Source organism: Taeniopygia guttata, chromosome 23 (assembly GCF_048771995.1).
Source record: "Taeniopygia guttata chromosome 23, bTaeGut7.mat, whole genome shotgun sequence".
In the NCBI taxonomy this organism is placed as follows: domain Eukaryota; kingdom Metazoa; phylum Chordata; class Aves; order Passeriformes; family Estrildidae; genus Taeniopygia; species Taeniopygia guttata.
In genome coordinates this window covers 4,274,435-4,296,446 of record NC_133048.1, presented here as the reverse complement: position 1 = coordinate 4,296,446, position 22,012 = coordinate 4,274,435, and the positions used below count along the sequence as shown (strand labels likewise).

General features: G+C 40.3%; 1 protein-coding gene across 5 annotated transcripts; it reads left to right on the top strand.

The window, feature by feature from the left end:
* The first annotated feature begins 1,123 nt into the window (after nucleotides 1–1,123).
* Nucleotides 1,124–21,907, top strand: HNRNPR (heterogeneous nuclear ribonucleoprotein R). 5 transcript variants are annotated; one of them, XM_072917943.1, is made up of 11 exons: nucleotides 1,153–1,268; nucleotides 8,109–8,274; nucleotides 10,559–10,677; nucleotides 11,100–11,207; nucleotides 11,732–11,845; nucleotides 13,913–14,089; nucleotides 15,941–16,076; nucleotides 17,153–17,358; nucleotides 18,064–18,213; nucleotides 20,296–20,417; nucleotides 20,613–21,907. In XM_072917943.1, the coding sequence occupies exons 2-11, from the start codon at nucleotides 8,118–8,120 to the stop codon at nucleotides 21,223–21,225; spliced, it is 1,902 nt and encodes a 633-aa protein (XP_072774044.1). In that variant the 5' UTR covers nucleotides 1,153–1,268; nucleotides 8,109–8,117; the 3' UTR covers nucleotides 21,226–21,907. The 5 variants fall into 5 exon arrangements, with proteins under 5 accessions (XP_072774045.1, XP_072774044.1, XP_030146310.4 ...); XM_030290450.4 differs by lacking the exon at nucleotides 1,153–1,268 and adding an exon at nucleotides 1,832–1,987; XM_030290449.4 differs by lacking the exon at nucleotides 1,153–1,268 and adding an exon at nucleotides 1,837–1,987 and having other exon boundaries at nucleotides 8,106–8,274.
* The last annotated feature ends 105 nt before the right edge of the window (nucleotides 21,908–22,012 follow it).

Here is a 22,012-nt window from a genome sequence, read left to right as displayed (position 1 = left end):
AGGACTAAATCAGATCTTGCATGTACCTGTTCAGCTCCAATCACAGAGAGCTGTAACTAGACGCATTCTGGGATTTTCTAGCAAAGATTAAAGTTGAGAAATCTATCAAAATTTAAATTTCATCATCTCAGAGCATCTAGGCCTCCTCTCAGGCACTGCTTGCTGTCTGGCACTAACCCAAATACCTGCAGGCTATAGCTTCTTCCTGGCTAGAGGTGTCGGATCATTTTGGGCTGAGGCTGTAGTGTGTAATGTGAGACCAAAGAACAAAGCAGTGCAAAGTACACAGAACCTAGGGTGGGAGTTGCTAGAGATATTCCAGAAATTATTCTCAAGATACATTTTGCTTATTAGCCTCATCGTGTTCAGTTGCCAGCTGACAGGACATATGTCATTATACTTCATTATTCATTCCTAGTTACTATATTATAAAATATTTAAGAACTTTACAGGACATTTATTAAGCACCACTAAAATGTTAAGTTCCCTCAATTCCTCTCAATATTTGTATTGTGAGAACTCCTTTAACCCATCATTTTTAACTACCAGAAAAAAACCACTGCAGTGAACTGGGGTGGACAAGGCAATGAATGATTACCCCTCCTTCCATCTCTATACCACAGTAGACCCAATACCCAGCACTGAAGAGCTGGCTCTACTGCCAGATCTCAAGAGGGAAGTCACTGAGGCAGTGCCAATTCTACAAGAGAAGCAGCATGTCTGTCACCAGACAGGTTCAGCAAGACAGACTGAACACCTCCAGAATCTGCACAACCTTGTCTCCAGCTTCTGGCTTGGAAACATTGGACATAACATACCACATTTCCACAAGTCCCACATCACCAGTGGTGGGATATCACACATACGATAGCCACCACACAGACACATGCCATCTTCAGGAAAGTAATTTTGGAGTGAAAGTACTGGAAGATCCTTCTCTGAGAGTACATGAGCTGTTACTTTTGTTAGACTCCAGAGGCACAGTTGCATCTGGATCAGATGCGACTGTGGTTTGCACAGACTCCAGCTGCACAGTTGACATGACCGTAGGAACACGTGCAGGTGCTCTGGGTTTAGTTTGACACAGCACTGGGACTCAGCCTAACCCAGCCCAGCACACATTGACTTTCAGTTATGCAACAGCATGACAAGCACGTGAAGCCGGCCCAACACCATCGGCGCCAACAGGCTGAGTTCTTCCTCGCTTATCTATTTATTGTGTCCAGCCGGCACTCATCAAAGCCTGATCAAGAAAATCTGGTGAGCAGGCAAGTAAGACTTAATCACCGGTTAATTACAGATTAGCAGCTGTAGAGCTGTGTCCTGAGATAAGCCTGACCCGCAGCCGCATGGCTTCTCCTCCTTGCCTCGGGCCTGGAGGGCATCGCGGCCAGCCCCGGCAAAGGCTCGGAGAGAGCGAGAGGCCGCAGGGGCGGACAGGGCCGCGCCGGGGTCCCGGGCACACCGCGGGGAACAGGGCCGGGGGTAGCCGCGGTCCCGGGCGCGCCGCGGGGAGCAGGGCCTAGGGCAGCCCCGGGGTCCCGGGCGCACCGCGGGGAGCAGGGCCGCGGCCATCCCCGGTGTCGCCCCCTCAGCCCCGGTCCCGCCCTGCGCGCGGGGCGGAGCCGAGCGCACCGGCCCCGCGCGCTCCCTTTGTTCGGGCCGCGGGCGGCGCGGCCCCTTTAAATGCCCCAGTCCGGCCCTACCGGCGCGCCGGGTGGAAGGCGCCTCGCGATTGGTTACGGCGGCTCCCTCTCATTGGCCGCCCGGAGGAATGGCGCGTCCCGCCTCTCGCATCTCATTGGCTCTGCCGGCTGCCCGTCCGCAGCGCGGGTTTCTGAGTGGGCGAAGCAGCGGTCCCTGGAAACAGTTCCGGGAAACCCCGCGTGCTGCCGGGGTCGCGCTGCCGTCCATGAGGAGAAGGAGGAGCGCGCGCCATTTGCCGTCGCTGCTTGGGCCCGAGCTGCGCCGCGCCGGCCCCGCTCCGGTGAGTGCCGGGGCCGCCCCGCGGGGCAGGGGCGCTCCGCCGTCGCGCCGAGCGCTCCTGCGTGGGCCCCGCGAGGGGACGGGCAGCGCGGGCTGCGGGCAGGCCCGGCGCGGGCGGGGACGGGCCCGGGGAGCTGGCGCGGCGGAGCGAAGGGGGGCGGGGGCCATGGCGGGGCTGCTCCACGGGCAAAGCGGGCGGGCGCGGGCGCGGGAGCGGCGCCGGGGAGGGGCCGGGGGCGGGCCCGGCGGGTGGGGGTGGGGGGCGGCCGGCCCGCTCCGCCCAGCCGTGCGGATCAGGGTTGCATGTGACGGGCGGCCGGGACGCGCCTCTCCCGGGGCTGTGGGTCGGGTCGGGTCCCTGCTCGGTCCCTCCGGGCTCTTAAAGCCGCACCAGCCGCGGCTGTTGCGGTTGTGCGCGGTCCGCTCTGTCCGCGGGCGCAGAGGAACGCTCTCAGCAGCAAATGCGTCGCTGTCGCAGCGCGCCCTTAGATCTTGGGCAGCGCATGATGTGCTGGAGCCGGCAGGGACAGCTGCACCCACCCGCAGCGGTCGGCTCTGCGCTTCCTACTGCCACGGAGGGAATAACGCTTGTCAAGTGCTTAAAGGGGAAACTAGCCAAAGTTTTGTTGTTCAGACATTGTTTTTCTTGAATTAACTTTTGTCAAAAGCCTTTACTAAATCTTCAAAAGTTTTGTTCAAATGCATCATTGTTGCAAATACTTTAAAAACAGGACTTTATCTACTCGGTCTGAGCAGCCTTGTTACCTGTCAGTATTTGAACGTGCTACTTAAGTACATAAGCTGTGCTGGACTACTCTTTTTGAAATAGCCTGTTGGCTTCCCTTTCCCATGTTTATAGCTCTGAAGGATCTCACCAGCACTTCGTGCTGCAAAGGACATTAATGCTCATGAAGCTGGTGCTTCGGTTTTTTGATTGGTTGGGTTTTTTCCCTTTGAGACTACACTTTAGCATAGTTTTTTATTTTGTAAAAGTAATCTAATGAATTTTGCATCTCACAGTGTTAGGTGTTTTTGTAACCTGTGCAGAATGTAGTGTTTGCAAATGAGCAGTGTCTGCTTGAAAAATTTGCATCCTTGAAATTGTGTTTCCCACAAGCATTACATGTCCTTATCTCTCACTTTTTCTAAGTGAACACTGTTGAAATAAGACTCGAGTCTCCTGCTGACACTCAAGTTCCTGGTTGAGTCAAAAATCCCAGTATTCCCTGCTTTGTTAGACAGACATCTGCAAAATTCTTTAAGGATAAATTCTTTAGAACAAAGCTCATTCCTTTTGAAGAGTTGCTTGGAACTGGAGTACCGAGAGTGTTGTTTAGTACAACTCAGACAACCAGATGAGCTATGAATAGCCAACTCCAGTGAGAAATGAGCATGGGCAGACTTTATGGTTTAGGTTAGCAGAACAGAGGAGCTATTGGTGCAGTCAGTGTTTTTTAATGGCACTGATGGGCGCGTTGCTAACTTGCTGTGCTAAAGTCATCTCCCAGTCATAGCTGTGTGGGTACTGAAGCAGTTTGTTTCTCTCTGGGCTGTGCTGGTCCCTTGCTTGGCATTGTACTGGAGGTTCTCAGATTTTTCCAAGGGGCTGTGGAGTGAGCAAGGCTGAGCTGGAGAGGCGAGGGTGCCATCTGCATTTTGGCTTACAGGTAGTGAGAAATCCTGGCTACTGTGTGAAGGTCTTCAGGCTGTGTTTACTTCAAAGTAAGGTTTCATGTAATTCATGCCAAAAAACACCTAGCATATCGTAATTAAGTTATTAAAAATGTGCTTTCTGTGTTTGAATAAGCTATGGTATAAAAGAAATGGCTAAAATGCCTTTATGTGCAGAATAAAGGGCCCACCCTTTTGTACATGCCTTCGTGTACAGAAATATTTCTGAACAAGTGAGGTTTTAATAAAACCCCAGTTCAGATTTTAAATGTGAATTCTTATTTTCCCCTCACTTGTATATTTATCTTCCTTGCTTGACAAGAACCTTTGTGATGTGTGAGGCATAACTACAGGGATTGCATTTGTTTCCTTGTGGTCAATTAAAACAACAAAACCAAACAAATGTTCCCCAAACTTCCTTCAGTGTTATTTTTAACATGATTTAACTTAACTACTTAATACAGATAATGTATTGATTCGGAGTAGCAACATAAGCAAGTGGAATGACTTTGGTGCAGAGTTTTTATGGATGCATTAGTTGGCTTCCTGTGCACCTGAGCTGAACAAGTTCCATTCCTGCATGAAACTAAGCTTTCAGCAGCAAAACCAGTATTGATGTATAATCGCTGAAGTTTGTTGTGGTCATTTTAGATATTGTCCTTTTGCCAGAAATTTTCTGTTCCTTCTCAATTAAGCTGTTCCTAAGCATGTTTTGAGTTAACTAGACTGAATTTATAATTAATTGGATGGAGTTATACTTAGATAGTCTGTAGGTGGCAACCTCTGTTAGAGGCATGGTATAAGATAAAGGAAATAGTGACATCATGGCTGTTTATCCAGTGATTGTCAGATTAAGGCTGTGATCAGGTATCTCTTTTCAAGATGCCATAAACCTTGAGGACCACACCTCTGTTAATTTTTTTGTTTTCCAGAAAAATAACTAATTGAGCCATATAAGTTATGAAACACTGGAATCACCTGTAGTTTTAACTTCCTACTTGTCATACGAGAGCTTAAAAAAGGGGCTAGTAACTTTGTAAATTACTCTCAAGATGCAGGAATTTTGGATGAAAGATAGTGAACAGCTAAAACCATGCTTTTTGTCATGAAGTATTTACAGTTTTCAGCAAAGCATTGTTTGCAACAACAGTGTGAAACTTGAAACAAGACCCCCTCCTTGTATGCAGTCAGGAGGTGTGAGGGTAGGCAACATCTTGGGCAGGAGTGAGAAATCTCCTTCTCTGTGTAAAATTGCCCCCAATGTCTATTCATAACTTCTGCTCATTTGGTTTTGTGTACACTGTTCTAAATTCACCCATTTCTGCATGTTTTAAAAACAAATATATATCCCACATGTACTTATAGATAATTCTTTACTTATAATCCACCCTTGAAGCCTTTCTGATTCAACCACTCTCCCTCTTTTCTAGATATTTTAATATTTAGTGCAGATGAAAAACTGAGTGTATGCAGGTGCTCCTCTGCATGGCCTGGTCTGTCATAGGCTGAGTCACATGGACACACTGCTCATGCAAACAGAGATAACACTCCTCTTTAACATGCTTTTAATATCTTTTAGAGCAGAATAAAAATGTTAAAGTAATAATTGTGTGCTTTACTTACTAGATAAAATTCAGTTAAAAATATTTTTCTTGTTAACTGCAACTAACTGATGTTACCTAGAGGGAGAGCTAAACTGTCTTTTTCAGCTATGACTTTCACCCACGTATCTCTGCTGAACTCAGAGGGAAGATTCAGTGTTATAAGAGATGCAGTTTTGCTTGTTGGTGATTGTTGTGGAAGAAAAATCAATTTAATCTCAGGTTTCAGGACAAGCTTGCCAGGCCATTAGGGGATCTACTGCTATATATGTGAAAAAAAAATCTGTCTTCTGAATGCTCTTGATACCTGAATATTCTGGTAGCTGTGTCACTTCAGAATTTTCTACAGTGTATTTCTTTAGGAAGACCTTTTAAATGAAGTTTGTGTAACAGCAAATAGCTAAAATTTGAACCCAAACTGAACATGCATTGCATTTGACTTTAGTTCTTTATGAACTAAATCTTAAGCAAAATAAACAATACAGCTAGTGAATTACAAAGCTGAGTATTAATTTAAATTGCCTAAAAGCATACTTTAAAAAGCCTTTGAGCTGTGGTGCTGTGCAGTAATCTGATTCTTAGGGGTTAGATATTGCTCCACTGGTACATGCTTGTGGTGAAGGCTGATACCTTTTTGTGCTGCAGATCTTGCCTGTCAGAAGTTTGAATCGCTGTACTCCAGAGGACGTGTTTGTACCTGGGCACAGCACAGCTTGTCAACCTTTTGTGCACTTATAGGCAACTCTGAAAAAAGTGTTAAACTTTTGGGTATGTGACACTTGGAAACTATTCTGGGTTATCAAAAAATTGTCCTGAGTGTCACCATAAACCCTGGTAGTTCAGAAGGTCATAGTAATTGCTTCAAGAAAAATTTCTGTATTTATGTGTTGCTGTAGCTTCTCAGTTCATTGTGGTTTGGTTTTATTTTTCTGTGTATAGAGAAGACAGTGTATGTGTAATTAAATGATTTTATAGGGCAGTAGGAAGGTGAACACAAAAAAAAATGCCCTCTTCTTTATATCTTTATTGTGTTTCAGCTTGTGAGTTTTTGAGAAGAGGGGTTGAGAATGGTACTGTACCCAAAGCATTTTTGGTGTAATTAAACCCCCTCTGCCCTGCACTGTTTCAAATTTGAAATCTTGCTGAGGCTGTCTAGCAAGCAGACATGTAGCTGAGTTTTGCCTTCTGTGATGTTCATAACCTACAGAAAATTGATGTTCATTAGTGTTTTGATAGCTAATACCTGTAAGGGTAGGTAAGCATTATTGTAGCTTCAGGTAGCTTTTTTTTTTCTTCTGTAATTACGCTATAGTTGTTTTTAAGTAAACGGAATTGGTTAGAAAGTAATTTTTCTTTGTCAAGTAACAGAATGTGTGTGTGTATATATATGCCATGTAGCTATGGAAAACTTCCTTTCTTTTCCACACTAATGGCTTAAAGAAGTGGCATCTGACAGAAACAGTGTAAGGCTGCTTTACATGTCTCTAAAATTGCCCTTCAAGATGAGACAGCTTTAGTAAAACCATTACTGTCTGAAGAAAAATGATTTGTTTTTTTTCCTTCCCTTGCTCTAGTTTGCAAATCTTCATAGGATATCTTCCAACCAGTTCATGAGCTGTAGTCTGGAAGGGTTGGGTGTTCAGGGGGCTGTTAGAGGTGTGCTTATGCTTGGAGACTTGTTTTGCAGCTTAGTAAATAGCTTGAGGCCTCAGCATTTTTTTAAAAAAGCTGTTCTTGAATCATCTTCATACCTGTATTCCAGTACTTAATTGCATTGCTCCAGCCATGCTGCATTGTCTACCTGGTTATCATTTCGCTGCTGCTCATCGACTTCTGCCCTATCATTTAAAGCCTGAGGCTCGTTTCATTTCTGAACCTAACAGCTGATCATCCTTATGTTCTCCGCCGGGTAGTTGAATTGTCTCTCGTCAGCCTTTTTATTTGAAAGCACTGAATATCAGCTGGCTGGCTAATTGGGAAATTGAAACAGTCTTTAATGAATTGGGCAAAGCTCACTGGAATTGTCTGAGAAGATAGATGTGCATTTTTCAGTGCACGTATTTGGAATCAGTTTGTTAATTCTGAAAGCAAGTACTTTTATTAATATAAAGAAATGAAGATGCTGCAGTCATGCCTTCCTTTTAAACCAATAATGTATATATTATTGAAATAGTAGCTGTGATTTGTACAGCTCCTATTTGAGGGAAACTGAAAGCATGGAAACTGTTGCGTTGCAGCTTCGAATGACAATGTCCATCCAAGTGCAATTTCTCTCTTTCTGTCCTCGAGTTCTGACAGCGTCGTGAGAAAGCGTGTGGCTAGTCTTGTGCAGCATGTTGGGTTTGAAGGAAGACATGGCGACAAGCCAAGCAAGTGGAAAAAAGTATTAACAAGAAACAAGTATTAACATTTTTATACCTTAAGCTACCCTGCAGGGTTACGTGTTCATTACATTTTAAACGATTGTTTTAAAAGTAGGGGATTGGGAAATGGAAATAGCACTAGATCTTCTGAGTCTTTGCTGAAGGATGTTACTGCCATGTCCCCATACATTCTAGCTGCTATGGTAACCAGTTAATGACAATCAGTAGATGGAGTTTAGACATTGTTATGTACATGAAGTACATTTTTAAAAAGTTATGTAAATTCTTCCATGTACATTTTCCACAGTATTAAGGGTTGTACTTTCTTTTGAAACTTAGACCAGCTGCATCCAAAAAGTATTAAATAAAACTTGATACAGGTGATTTTGCAGCATGTATACAAATTAGTTTAGATAAATCATGCATTGTCCTACAAACTAGTTATTTCTGGCTTATTGTAATATAGCTCCTGAATTTTTTCCAGCAGCATAATAAAATGGCTAATCAGGTGAATGGTAATGCGGTACAGTTAAAAGAAGAGGAAGAACCAATGGATACTTCCAGTGTAACTCACACAGAACACTACAAGACACTGATAGAGGCAGGCCTCCCACAGAAGGTGGCAGAGAGACTTGATGAAATATTTCAGACAGGTATAATATGCATTTCTTGTTTCTGATTGGTTATGAAAGTGAGGGCATACCATTTTCAAATTTTTATAGATTAAGATTTAAAAAATCATTGTTTTTGATCTGTGTAGCTCTGAATGTTTTGCTACTTTGATTTCCCTAAAGGCAAATTGGGTTTGACATTGACTAATTACTTGACACATCCTTGGAGTTGTATGTGATATCTTAGTTGCTTTAGGGCACAGAGCACTAGATTCTTAGACAACAAATGAAGATGTATGTTTCCACATACTAAACTGTACATTTTTTTTTCTTCAGTCCAAATCATCATTTTGCTTTTATGTTTCTACTGTCACTGTCACAGTGATTCTAAAACACTCAAAGGCTGGATAGGTGACTTAGTGAGGGAGCAAATAGCTTGTCTTGCCTGGGACTACATTTGAATTGAGTCTGCCTGCGGATTTTTTGTTCTCTCTAGTTCTGAGTGGACAGTTCAATCCATGTTGGTTATTACACTGAAATGTTCAGCCTGACACTAACAAAGTTGAGGACTAAGCTATCTAGCAACTTGAGTAATATCTTGCTGGTAGCAAGTGGTCTCTGCAACTTCTAAAGAGGTTTCTTCATATACAGAGGTTTTCCTATTTTGTTTTTATAACCACCCTATTTTATCTTATAGACAGAGGCTTTCTTTTCCTTTTTAGAGTGTGTTCTGTGAAAAGATTTACAAGAAGCAGTAGAACTGCTCTATGTGCTTATCTTGAATGCCTGGGTGGCAAAATGACAGTTTTTGTTGAAAAGAGTTAAAATTACACTGATCAAGTGAAGGCAGTTCAAAACCAATACCTTATCAATCCTCAGTGTGAAACTGGCTCATGTGGGTGATGTCTTTTGGAAGTCATTCACAGTGAGCTTTCTTCAAGCCTTTATCAACTTTTATTGGCTATAGAGATGCACTTTCCAACTGTGGGTCATGATGATGTGCACTTGATGGTCTGAGAGAAGGTGTAAATAAATACCTGGGCAGAGGAACTCAAATACCTGGGCTGAGGAACTTGTGGGGTTCTAACATGTGTTGCAGTTAGGGTGTGTTGTAAGGAGTTTAAAAGCTTTTTAGCTCAACACCTGACTACCTAGTATAACTTCACTGCATGAGTAACCTGAAAACATTTATTTACACTTCATTAATGCCACTGAAGATGTTTGCATTGTGGAGGGGTTTGTCAGTGAAGCAAACTATATAGACACTTGACCCAAATTTGGGGTTGAATTTAGCGATTTTTTAATCTGTTGAAGTCTTCTATGAAAGATACAGGTGCCTTCCAGTATGCAGGATCACTTCTGAAATGTAGTCCTTGGGCTTGGCACTGCTGTGCATTTTCCAAATCAAGTAGCAGTGAAATAATCTGTATATTTTGGAGATCAAGCTGTTGCAGAGTGTGTGGAGTTTTAGTATTTGTCCGAAATTTGGATGTATGATTTTAAAAGTGTAAATCTCAACCTATATGTCGGACTCCACAACTGATGCAAGTGCATTGCAAAAGGAAAAGAAAACAAACCTTATAAGGTCCTTAAAAAGAAAATGCTTCAGAACTGGTCCAGTGTTTCTTGGGGGAGTCTGTACCTGTAAAATTAACATTAGCTTTTTTGGGTACATAGCAGGGCTCAAAATAATTCCTTTTTGAATTCTGGCTCTTGGAACAACAAAATGGGTTTAAAAAACCACAGACAGTGTTTAAGATACACACGAAGTCCGCTGACTCCTGCTTTTTTGAAGCTGGAGGAAAGAGTGAACAAATAATTTTTGCTTCCTAATATTTTGTGGGGTAGAGCTTCCAGGTATTTGCTCATCAGTTGGGTAGCTCCTTTTTCCCATACAATATGATACTTGTAATGTTCACCTGTCAGTTTACTGTAGAACAGCTTAACTCAAGAGAAGGAAGTGTGGAACTTAAAAATGAGGGATAAACAAACAAAATTCAAATTATTAAAAGCGAGCCAGAGTTCATTGTTTCAGACCCTGGTGTGTAATACTGCTTTTATGCAGCAGATTGCATTCCTGAATGCTAGAAAACTGCTATACATGGGATATAATCTTGCACGTCAGTTAGTGCTTAGGTATATACATTTTAATTTAACTTTTTCATTGTACTCATATTCTTTCATATACTTGTGTAGGAATATATAATTAAATGTATAATTCTGTTGCTATGGAATGTAACTTTTTGACATTAAAAGCAAATTGCATTGTTCTTAGTTTGTATGAAATTCAATAGAAATCTGTAACTTCTTTATCTTTAACTTTTAGGCTTGGTAGCTTATGTCGATCTTGATGAAAGAGCAATTGATGCTCTTAGGGAATTTAATGAAGAAGGAGCCCTCTCTGTATTACAGCAATTTAAAGAAAGTGACCTGTCGCATGTACAGGTAAGGTGAGAGCCCCAGGAGTGTAAGCACATAAGTATAAATAGTGTTCTGGCATCACTGGCAGTTAGAGCTGTAACTTAGAAATTCACTGATGTTGCTGTCTAATATTTCAAACCCAAATAACAAATCTGCTAAAAATTGCCTTAAGTGTGTAGGTATTTGAGCACAAAGCAAAACCTCCCAGATAATAAAATATCCGTGCAGTTGAGAAAATAGGTTAAAATGCTATTTGGAATCTGATGACTTTTTCAGTCTGACAAGTTTGTTCAATTAATTATTGTATTTTCTTGAAGGATTCTTTTGACATTTGATTTATTTCATTGACTTGAAGTAGTGACTTCATGGTATGGAGTGTAAGATTCAGTGGATTCCCAGGGCTTGTCATACACACAATTGAATTATTTTGTAAATTGTATCTACAGAACAAAAGTGCATTTTTATGTGGAGTTATGAAGACCTACAGGCAAAGAGAGAAACAAGGCAGCAAAGTACAGGAATCAACGAAGGGACCAGATGAAGCAAAGATTAAGGTAACACTTAGAGATATTGGTTATTCTGTACTGGCTGATGTATTACTGGTACATGGACTGAATATGAACTCAAAAAGCATCAATTCCACCTGGATAAGTATATTCACGCTAGGCTTTAAAGAAGTACATGCATGATAGAGATTCTATAGAGAAGGGCTGTTGGAAATGCAGCTCTTTTTGATCACACAGTTGCCAAAATTTAACTCTATAAAAGCATTGATATCTGTTTAAGAGTTGTCTCAGTTGTCCAGTGTTCTGCTCTTCTCGGGGTGCTACATATAAAATGGAAAATAAGGGGAAAGGCAAACAAGTTCTTTCCAGCAACCTTGTAATATAAAACAAATGCTGCTGTTTATGATAGCTTTTTAAACCCACAAAACAACAGGCGTTTTTGTAGGTTCTATCTCTTCATCTATACCTTATCAAGTGTGGCAAGGAGCAGATAAACTATTGCTTATCTTGGAATGCTTTTTTTGTTCTGCCCTGTCTCCTCTAAGTAGTCTGGTTGGTTGTTTTTTTTCCAGGCTTTGCTAGAGCGGACTGGTTACACTTTGGATGTAACTACAGGACAGAGGAAATATGGGGGTCCTCCTCCAGATACTGTGTATTCTGGTGTTCAGCCAGGCATTGGAACAGAGGTTGGTATATACAGACTAATCTGATAATTGCTTTGTATACTTAAGCAAACTCATAAATAGAAAATACTTAAAAATAAAACATATTGCAAGTTTAATGTATTGTAAAGCAAAATAGTCTTCTTAGTGTGTCTTAATCAGTCTTTCTTACTCTTCAGTATTCTGCAAAAGACAGGAAGATAGGTTAAAGTGGAGAAAAAAGAGGTGGAATATACTAAAAAACTATTCCTTTTAAAGGTAAAAGATAGTTGGAGGAGTTTCAAGGACTTTAATTTTTTTTTTTCCTTCCAAAGGACGAAGTTTAGTCTGTAAGCAATTATTTGGAAATTTAAGGTTATGACTGACCCTATGCATCTTCCTTCTAGGAAGGAAGCTGTGAGCACTTGAACTGTGCATTTCTTCACTTAGCTATTCTTCATGATTTTAGTCCCTAGGAGGTTGTTTTGTAATACATGCTCAATGCTTTAAATGCTGTCACACTGCTGCATGTCTGATACAGGAGTTCAGAGATTTTTCTATAAACCACCAGACTAGATTTGAGAAAATGATCAGTTTCTAAGCTTAATGTCTTTCAAGTCATAGATAAGTTTTCCATTCTTTAAGATGCTGAAGCTCTTGTGTTTATTGTCAAGAAGGTGTCAAGAAGTATCCCAGTAAGGATTGTTTCTGAAGGGAATGTTCAAATTCCATGAAGGAAAATTAATTTTGTGGTGGTGATATATAATTAGAATGAGTCCTTGTACTGAAAGATAATAAATTATATATAACTTCTCAAGCTCTGCTTGTGTCTGTGTGCTCTATGCTTATTGAGGTTTTGTCTTTAAAAGCTGCAAATGAGTTAGAATTAAGTGTTCTAGAAGTAATGACAATGTAAATATCTGTCTAGAGAAATACCTTAAGCTTTCTAGGGAGATGGTGGGGAAAACCTTTTGGCTCTGCCATTAAACTTTCATTTAATGTGATGAATCAGTTCCTTTCTTTTCTCCTTGGTAAGTAATGTTCAGTCAACATTTGCACTGAACTGAGAGAGGCTAAGCTTTTAAGAAATGTTCTGGAAACTGAATTTCAGGAATATCTGTATAGCATGAAGAATCTAGAAGTTCTACCTTATTCAATGTTTTGCAAGTTAGTCATATTCTCCTCATGAGTTCATTATATTGGTGCTTATTATGGGCATGCTGAGTGTCTTTAGTTACAAAATTCTGCTATGCCTTCAGTGTGAGGTACAATTATGACAAGGCCTTACTGAGAAGGAAAATGTTGACTCATGGCTTTTTTTTTCTACAAAAAAATATTTGAAGTTAAAATAAATTTATTTTTATCTTAATGGGTGTTTGGAACATTTTGTTTGTATTAACAAGGAAGAGGTTTTGAGACTTTGGAGGAGAACTGCAGTGATTAAACAGCTGGGGGGTTCTTTCCAGAGAGACCTCAGCTAAAGATATTAACTCCTTAACAAAACTTAACCCAAGTTAATTGTATGGAACAAAACCACAAGAACTCACAGGTTTGCTTAAGTAAATATTAAACATTCAGTTGGTGGAAGCTGAAGCAAATGCAGATGAGAAACAAGACTGTATATTGAAAGTGGAAAACGTGCATCATGCAGTTAAAAGGAAATTATTATTAATTGTTTCTCCATCTCTGTAGCTTTCCAAGGAAGAGTAATTTACAGAGTGATTTGAAAATACTGCAAGAGCAAGGGAGTGCTTGGGCTGCTTTAACATATGATACCCAACTAGATAGTCTGTAAGGTCTTAGTTTTTAACTGCCAAAATGAAAACCAGGTAAGAACCATTTATCTCTTCAGCAGGGGAGATGCACAGCCTCTTCAATATAAATAACAATCACAGGTTTTTTGTGTGTAAAATCTCATACAAATGGCAGGAGGATTAGAACACTTAGGACATACAATAACATCAGCTGCTGTGAAGGCTGCACTGGTGACTGCAGTGATTCTACTCTGCTGTTTCATCTGCATTGTTCTTCCTTTCCCAGGAATTTCCAAGTGTTGAAAAGAAGCTTGTATTTCTGAAAAAGCTTTGTTTCAAGTGTCCTCTTCCTTTTTAGGTTTTTGTTGGTAAAATTCCCCGAGACCTTTACGAAGATGAATTGGTACCACTCTTTGAGAAAGCTGGTCCAATTTGGGACCTGCGTCTCATGATGGATCCTCTTTCTGGTCAAAACAGAGGTTATGCTTTCATTACCTTTTGTAGTAAAGATGCAGCGCAAGAAGCAGTCAAACTGGTGAGTTAACTTCCTTCCAGACAGGTCAAGAAGACAAAGTAAACAGCAAACTTGTTGTTAATTTATTAAGTAATGAAGTTTCTAAAGCATCCATTGACAGACTCAAACTTTTTTACTTTCTTAAAAATTGCCTCCTGATTGCATTAGTAAGTATAGATATTTATAACTTATAAGACTGTTATCTGCTGTACTGTGGCTGATCAGGTGATTGTTAGGAGCCTACTTGATTTCAGCTAGAATTTTTTGAGCTTCAATGTGTTTTAAGTTTCATCACCCTTTCTATTGTAAAGAGCTAATTGGAGATGCCTTGTTTAGCTGCTGCTGCCATGGGGAGGTCTCTGAGTTAGTTCCTTTGGTTGTTTCCAGTGGCTTTCTGTTCTTTCCAGTGATGCTTGGAAGCTGACATGCATGCACCTAGACAACTTGGGAAAGAGCACAGAGCAGTAGGGAGTTAGAGACAGCAGTCTGACAGGGGCCTTGCTTCTGCCTGTGAGGAAGAATTAGAATTAGGCAGATTGGGGTGTATCTCCCAAGATTTTGAATTTGGCTGTGAAATACTGTGTATACTTTGAACCAAAACAGGTGAAATGCCTAATCTCAGATGCCTTAGTGGAATTCAGCTCATCCTGAATGAGGGATGAAGAAGAGGGGTAAAATCTGAGCACCTTAGTTAAGCTGGTGGGGGCAGGGAAACCTGAAACCTGGAGAAACTTAAAAGCAGTTCAAACCATGTGGGCCTTCTCCTTGTGTTGGCAAGGCATCAGTGGGAATGGGATTGATTGTAAGCAAAATGGTTTTGGATAAGATGCAATGTGGAAAACAGATTCAGGTTAATCAGTTCATGGCACCAGAACAAAAAGTTTTACTTTGTTAAGAACAACTTTAGTATGTGAAATTCTGAAGTGCTTTTGTCATCCTTGAAGTGATAATGTTTGATAGTCTGTGGTACCTTAACATTTTTCTAGAGTATGAAGAAGGTTCCTGAAGGTGTTGCTGTCATTTTTAGGGCTTATGTCGCAGCTAGATTTAGAGTGGCGAAAAGACTGCTTTTAAAGAATTGCATGAGATTTTCAGAAGCTGGCTGATGATGAAACTTCCATCCTCCTTGCTATGTTTGAAAATCCTGACTAAAACAAAGACCATGTCTGTCTTGATTTCTTTTTTTTTTTAAGGCTGAATTCTTGTACCTTTAAAGGTCTTTTGGGAGTCTTTGTTTTCACAGTAATCCAGCTGTGGGTACAGGCATGAAACAGTGGAGTAGATACTTTATTAATGGAATTTTTAAATCTTGACAGTAAAATTTTTTAATCCTGTCAAAAAAATGCCTGCTGTTGTGGGTGGGGTAGAAGCCAGGTCACAGACTGATTTAGACTGTTGATTGTCTTGGCAAACCTTTTCAGTGTTCAAAGCTATCCAAAGAAAGAGGAAAAACTCCCAGTATTTAATGCCATGTATTTGCTTACTGATAACAGCAGCAGCAGTTCACTGACAGCAGAGGAAGCAGTAACCAATTGCTAGAAAGAGCTTTCAGGTCTGAGATAAACAGTAGGTGAATAACTTTATGCAATGCAATTTGTATATGGACCCATGTTGTTGCTGTTACTGCAGGTTTTTTTGTAGCTTTCCATTCAACAAGACTTCTGAAGTCTGTGCCACTCTTCTAAGCTTGGCACTCTTCCCAAGTGAATGCTGACACAAAACCAGCTGTTCTAGGAATTCTCTTGCAATGCCAATTCAATGTGCTGTGTATAAAAATAGTAGATGATGAAGTAAATAACTGATATTATGACTTGAGGATATTTTTATGGATAGTATTGTGGATAAAGCAAATCAATGGCTTTGTTTTTTCAGTGTGACAACTATGAAATCCGTCCTGGAAAGCACCTTGGAGTATGCATCTCCGTGGCAAACAACAGGTTATTTGTTGGGTCAATTCCAAAGAACAAAACTAAGGAAAACATATTGGAAGAGTTTGGTAAAGTCACAGGTAAGACTTCATGAATCCCAGAACACCATTTAGTCTCTGTTTTGTAGGTCTAGTTGTTTGACCAATGTGTTCAGATATCATTTAAACTATTTTCAAATTGGATTCCAAGTTTGATTTTGTTAGAAATTTTATATATGTACTTTATCTTCAGGTGGAGTGTAAAGGGATTTGTGTTTGCTTTAGTGCTTGTTAAATGAATGATGATGTAACTTTACAATTAGAGACGGAAACAGCTCGAATGAACTCAAAAACCAGCACACATGAACTCTGAAGAAAATGAAGGTTCCAATTCAGTTACCTGTTTTAGCTTTCTGTTGAAGGCTGTGATTTGTTACTGGATCTACAGGAAGTTCTGCTGCCAACATGGAGAAGTTTTTTGGGGAGCCTGAAGCAAATGTATTCCTGAGTAGTGAAGGGGAGGAGGGAGCACTAAATTGGTTTAGAGGGAATATTACTAGAGAAAAAGTTAATAACAGGCAATTTTTTTTTGTCCCAGTTTTTCAGCATTCTCCAGTATGTGCAGCAAGTAGGAAGAAGAGAAGTCAGCTCATCAGTGAAAGGGTGTTTCTGCCTTAGATAAGAGATTGAGTCACTTGCTCTTGTTCCTGTAGGAGAGCTTTAACCTCCTGCTTCTTTTTTAGAATTGCTATTTATAAGTACTTCAGGGAAGTGGTGAAAACAGAAGGTGAATATTCATTTAGTTCTCTCTCCTCTTTTTGGAGAGATGTGGAAGATGTTCCTTCTAGGTTCTGCAGGAGGCAGGGGAGAGGTCATATGTTAGTGCTGGCTGCCTTTCAAAGATGTAAAAATTATTTTAAAAGTATAGAAAACTTAAACTGTGTGAGTTGTTGAGGTTGGTGTTTTGCAGAGCCTATTCTGTGGAATTCCAATTGCTAGGTGACATATTTCTGGGTAAACTGGATAGATATCTTCTATTTGTTTTAGTTTTCTTGTGCTCCCGCCCCTTTCAGTTGTAAAATTCAAATTCACTACAAAACATGAGTGAAGGCATTTTAGGGTAGACTCTAGATTCTTACTTTACTTTTGAAGCTCAGTACTAAAGATATGTTTTTCAGAGGGTTTGGTGGATGTAATTTTGTATCATCAACCTGATGATAAAAAGAAGAATCGAGGATTCTGCTTCTTGGAATATGAGGATCACAAGTCAGCAGCACAAGCTCGCCGACGCCTGATGAGTGGGAAAGTAAAAGTCTGGGGAAATGTTGTTACAGTGGAATGGGCTGATCCAGTAGAGGAGCCTGATCCAGAAGTCATGGCAAAGGTCAGTAAAGACTTCACTGGATGCTGTTGTGCTTTGGGAGGAATTTCTTTATGCCATAGTGATGGAGATTTGTTTCAGCTGAGCAAGGCTACTTTTGAGGCACAAAAAACAATTAGAGGATGTTTTCACAGTTAGCTGTGCAAATGGTGTGGTCTGAGCACTGCAGATGAGTTGCCATTGGAAGATGTTGGAAACGTGCTGTTATTAACTGCTGTTAACATCTAAACTAGTCCTGTGCAGGGTTATCCTGCTGGATTGACATGTAAGGCTGTGCATTTTCTGCTTTAGCTGTAATCAATACCAGGTAGGTATTGTGTAAAACTGTTTTCTAGAGTGAGATAAAGGTGAAATTCAGCATGGGGAATGATGTGCTTTTTATTCCCAGTGTTTTGGGGTAACTTCTTGCTGTCCTTGAGGTCTGTTAATAAAGTTTTGCTGGGATTTGTGGCATCCCAGAAGCAGAAAATCAAAGCTGAATATTCTTCTGGTTATGGAAGGGAACTGTGGAAGGAGAGAAGTTGTAGAAACTTCATACAGGTAACTACAAGGCACTTTTTATTTTTTTATCCCAACAGATTCAGAATTAGTAAAGTTACTCAACTTTCTTAATGCAGCAAAAAAGGGAATAATATCTTATTAGTTGATTGTTTCCTTTAAGGTTTGACTTTTAAAGATTACAGCTTTTTTTCTCATTTTTTTAATCAGGTAAAAGTTTTATTTGTAAGAAACTTGGCCACTACTGTGACAGAAGAAATTCTTGAGAAATCCTTTTCTGAATTTGGAAAGCTGGAAAGAGTAAAGAAATTGAAGGATTATGCGTTTGTTCATTTTGAGGACAGAGGTGCAGCAGTGAAGGTAGGTTAATTATTTTTTCCTAGTTAAGTTGGTGAGAGCACTTTACTTTTTACGAGTGGTTTTAAGAAATTTCTTTACAGTAAATACCTCGGTAAGAAAAACCATAAAGCCCATTTAAAAAGGTTCCCATTGTGAGAATTTTAATGCTTATAACTTTGTTCCTATGATTTCAGTAGCTAGGAGGATGTGAAACTTGAAAGGACAAAAATGTTGCAAGTTAACAAATAGACTGGAAAAGAGGTGTAGAGCAATGCAGGAGAGTCTAGAGGAGGGAAAAAAAAAAAAAGATCAACCTAGACAATTTTTCTGAGGAAACACTGGCAGAAGGTATCAGTTGTCTCTCAGAAGCCCCTGTTTAAAGACTGTGTGTAGTTTTGGAGTATCAAAACCCAAAAGTATCAAATAGAAATTGGGAGGTAATCAAAAAATGCTTTGTGAAGGACAGGAGAGTAGTGTTGGCGACTCTTTAAGCATTACCTGTTTTTAACTCTGCATGCACCCAAGGTTGCTTCTCAATAATTTGTTAAATATTGAAGATCATTATTGTAAGCTTCAGAATTCTCTTCCTTTGTGTCCATGAGCTGTTGAGAAGGTCATTAATATCTGCTGTCTGTGCTTCAGTATATTGAATTCAGTAGAAATTACTCCCATCTGCTTTTTAAATCCATGGTTCATGGTGGGAAGGAGTACGAAGTATTTTTTGCATTTGTCAGTCTTGAAGCAGATATATTGGATGTGTCTACAGGGAAAGTTCAATGGCTCCATACTCAATCTTCTTAGTAATGATTTTATAGCCATTTAATTGCTTAGGTTTTTACTACACACAAGATTAGGTTTTAAAATGCTCTTAAGTATGGCTTTAAGATGAATATCACTTGTACTTAAAGAGGTTGAGGTTGGTTTGGATAGGTTTAGACTGTGTCTGAGGGAGGACAAGAAATTGTTGAAATGAGGGGTAAGTCAGCAACACCTCTGGATGTGGTTTTCTGTAGTATGTCTGTAAACACTCTCCAGCCCCGTCCCAGTACAATTACCTGCTAAATGCTCTGTTAGATTTCAGCAACTGGAAACTTGCAGCAGCTGGGAAAAAGATAAAATGCATCACTAATGCTCATGTCGAGCTAGAAACTACCACATCTGGCCTATGTGACTCTTTCATGGCCACTAAATTGGCTTGTGAACTTTGTGAGATATTTTTGTGCATGGACGTGTTTTGGCTTTCAGTGAAGTTATGGTATTTATGTGTGGAATGCATGGAACTGGACATTGACTCTAGCATGTACTGATTTTCAGCAGTAATAATGTGGAAATAAATTGCCACAATTTCTAATGCTTCTGAGGCATGTAGGTGTACAGACACAAAGTCTTCATTAATGCAAATATTAATACCCAAAAGAGTTTAATGCAAAGCAGATAATTCCTGGTGAGGAATTTGGGGGGTCTAGTCCTAATTGTACTTTGTGTATTAAGTTCTCTTTGTGGGTGCGTTTGATAGTAAAAAATTGCACATTAATTATCTGGAGGATTCAGGGCTTGCTTAATGAGATCACCAAGTTTCAGTAATCTCCTTTGGTTTTTTTTCTCCTCAAGTGTGTGTCCTCATAACTACTTTATTTTCTCAGTCACTTGACTCATATTCAGCTACCTGGGAACCCCAAATGTAATAATTCTTTCTCTTGTATGCACGTGTTCTACCAGGCTTAAAAGTGCAGTGAGTGTTTTGTGTCAGTGTGAGCAGTGAGAACTTGTTTATTTCTGAAAGGTTTCTAGGAGATACAGGAACATAAGAACTGATGGTGCTATGTCTGACTTTATAAAAATAATTCTTAATATGTTTTAGTCCTCTTTTTTTTGTCTTATGATAAAAAGAGCATATTTAAAAAAAATACTGCTTCCCTGCAACTGGTGAATAAAGTGGGTTGGAAAAGTGATGTGTAATGTTTTGTTTATGTAGCACAAAAGCAAAGCACATGGCACAGCTCAGCCTGGAGCAGCCCTGCTGTCTTGTTTCTTGCAGTAAGTTTCAGTTTCCTTTGAATGGAAAAAAAATTTTTAGTTATTTTTCTTTTAATTTTTGTACAGGCTATGAATGAAATGAATGGGAAAGAGATAGAAGGGGAAGAAATTGAAATAGTATTAGCAAAGCCACCGGATAAGAAAAGGAAAGAACGTCAGGCTGCCAGACAGGCCTCCCGGAGCACTGCGTGAGTGTCACCCTCGCACCGTGGTAATCCTGCAGAGTGGAGTTGGGCTGTGAAACAGAGGCTGCTCTAGTAAAACCTGAATGACTTGACTTGAATTTTCTCCATGTTGCGTGTTGTTATCAACAATGGCAGGTGTATACTGTATTTTGGGTTGCTTTTGGAGATAAATAATTCTGTGCTTCTCTTTCTTACTAGGTATGAAGACTATTATTACTACCCTCCGCCTCGCATGCCACCTCCTATTAGAGGCCGAGGCCGTGGAGGAAGAGGTGGATATGGCTATCCCCCAGATTACTATGGCTATGAAGATTATTACGATGATTACTATGGCTATGACTATCATGACTACCGTGGTGGCTATGAAGATCCCTATTACGGCTATGATGATGGCTATGCTATAAGAGGAAGAGGAGGAGGAGGAAGGGGTGGGAGAGGTGCCCCTCCACCACCTAGGGGGCGGGGAGCACCACCACCAAGAGGTAGAGCTGGCTACTCACAGAGGGGGGCACCCATGGGACCGCCGAGAGGAGCCAGGGGGGGGAGAGGGGGCCCTGCGCAGCAGCAGAGAGGACGTGGTTCTCGTGGAGCCAGGGGCAACCGTGGGGGCAACGTAGGAGGCAAGAGAAAGGCAGATGGGTACAACCAACCCGATTCCAAGCGCCGTCAGACCAACAACCAGCAGAATTGGGGCTCCCAACCCATCGCTCAGCAGCCGCTCCAGCAAGGTGGTGACTATGCCGGTAACTATGGTTACAATAATGACAACCAGGAATTTTATCAGGATACTTATGGGCAACAGTGGAAGTAGACAAGTGAGGAGAGATTGAGAATATTGGAAACATAGAATTGGCTATAGTGCTACATCTTTCAAAAAAAAAAAAAAAATTGGCTTAATGTTTCATCCTTCAGTAGCGATTGGCTGCCATTTGTATTGGGCTGAAGAATCACTCTATTGTGTATATACTCGAGTCTCTTAGTTTTCTTTTTTCATAAACGCACTTGGACATTACTGGGCTTGCAGAATTCCTGAACTCCTTATGGGGTTTCAGTGCTTTTATCATTTTAGGCTTCACTTTAGCAGTTTAAAAGCAGGAATGGCACACTGTTCAATCATGATTTTGCAGAACCTCTGGTTTTGGACAGTTTATTCCTTTTTTTTTTTTTTTTTTTTTTGGATTTGGGATAGACTACATAGGAGTATGCTGTACATAAAAGTAAAAGCTAGTGCTTTGTCTTAGTAGTTTTAAGAAATTACAACAAATTAAGTTTTCTTGTATTGAAAATAACATGATTGTATGTTTTGCATTCCTAGAAGTAGGATAACTGTGTTTTTAAATTGTTATAACTTCACACCTTTTTGAAAATCTGCCCTACAAAATTTGTTTGGCTTAAAACGTCAAAGCCGTGGCAATTTGTTCCTTGATGTGATTGTATTTCCAATTTCTTGTTCATGTAAGATTTCAATAAAACTCAAAAATCTATTCAAAACATTACCTATTTCAAATTCAATTGTGTCCTAAAACATTATTTCATTGGTAATTCTTGTGAAAAATATTGTTTTCAAAGTATAACTGCCTATGTGAGTGATCAAATTC

Coding starts and splice junctions, on each gene's coding strand:
- HNRNPR (XM_030290449.4), top strand. CDS start 1,913: ATGAGGAGAAGGAGGAGCGCGCGCCATTTGCCGTCGCTGCTTGGGCCC. Junction 10,678..11,099: donor GTGACCTGTCGCATGTACAG/GTAAGGTGAGAG, acceptor TTGTATCTACAG/AACAAAAGTGCATTTTTATG. Junction 20,418..20,612: donor CAGGCCTCCCGGAGCACTGC/GTGAGTGTCACC, acceptor CTTTCTTACTAG/GTATGAAGACTATTATTACT.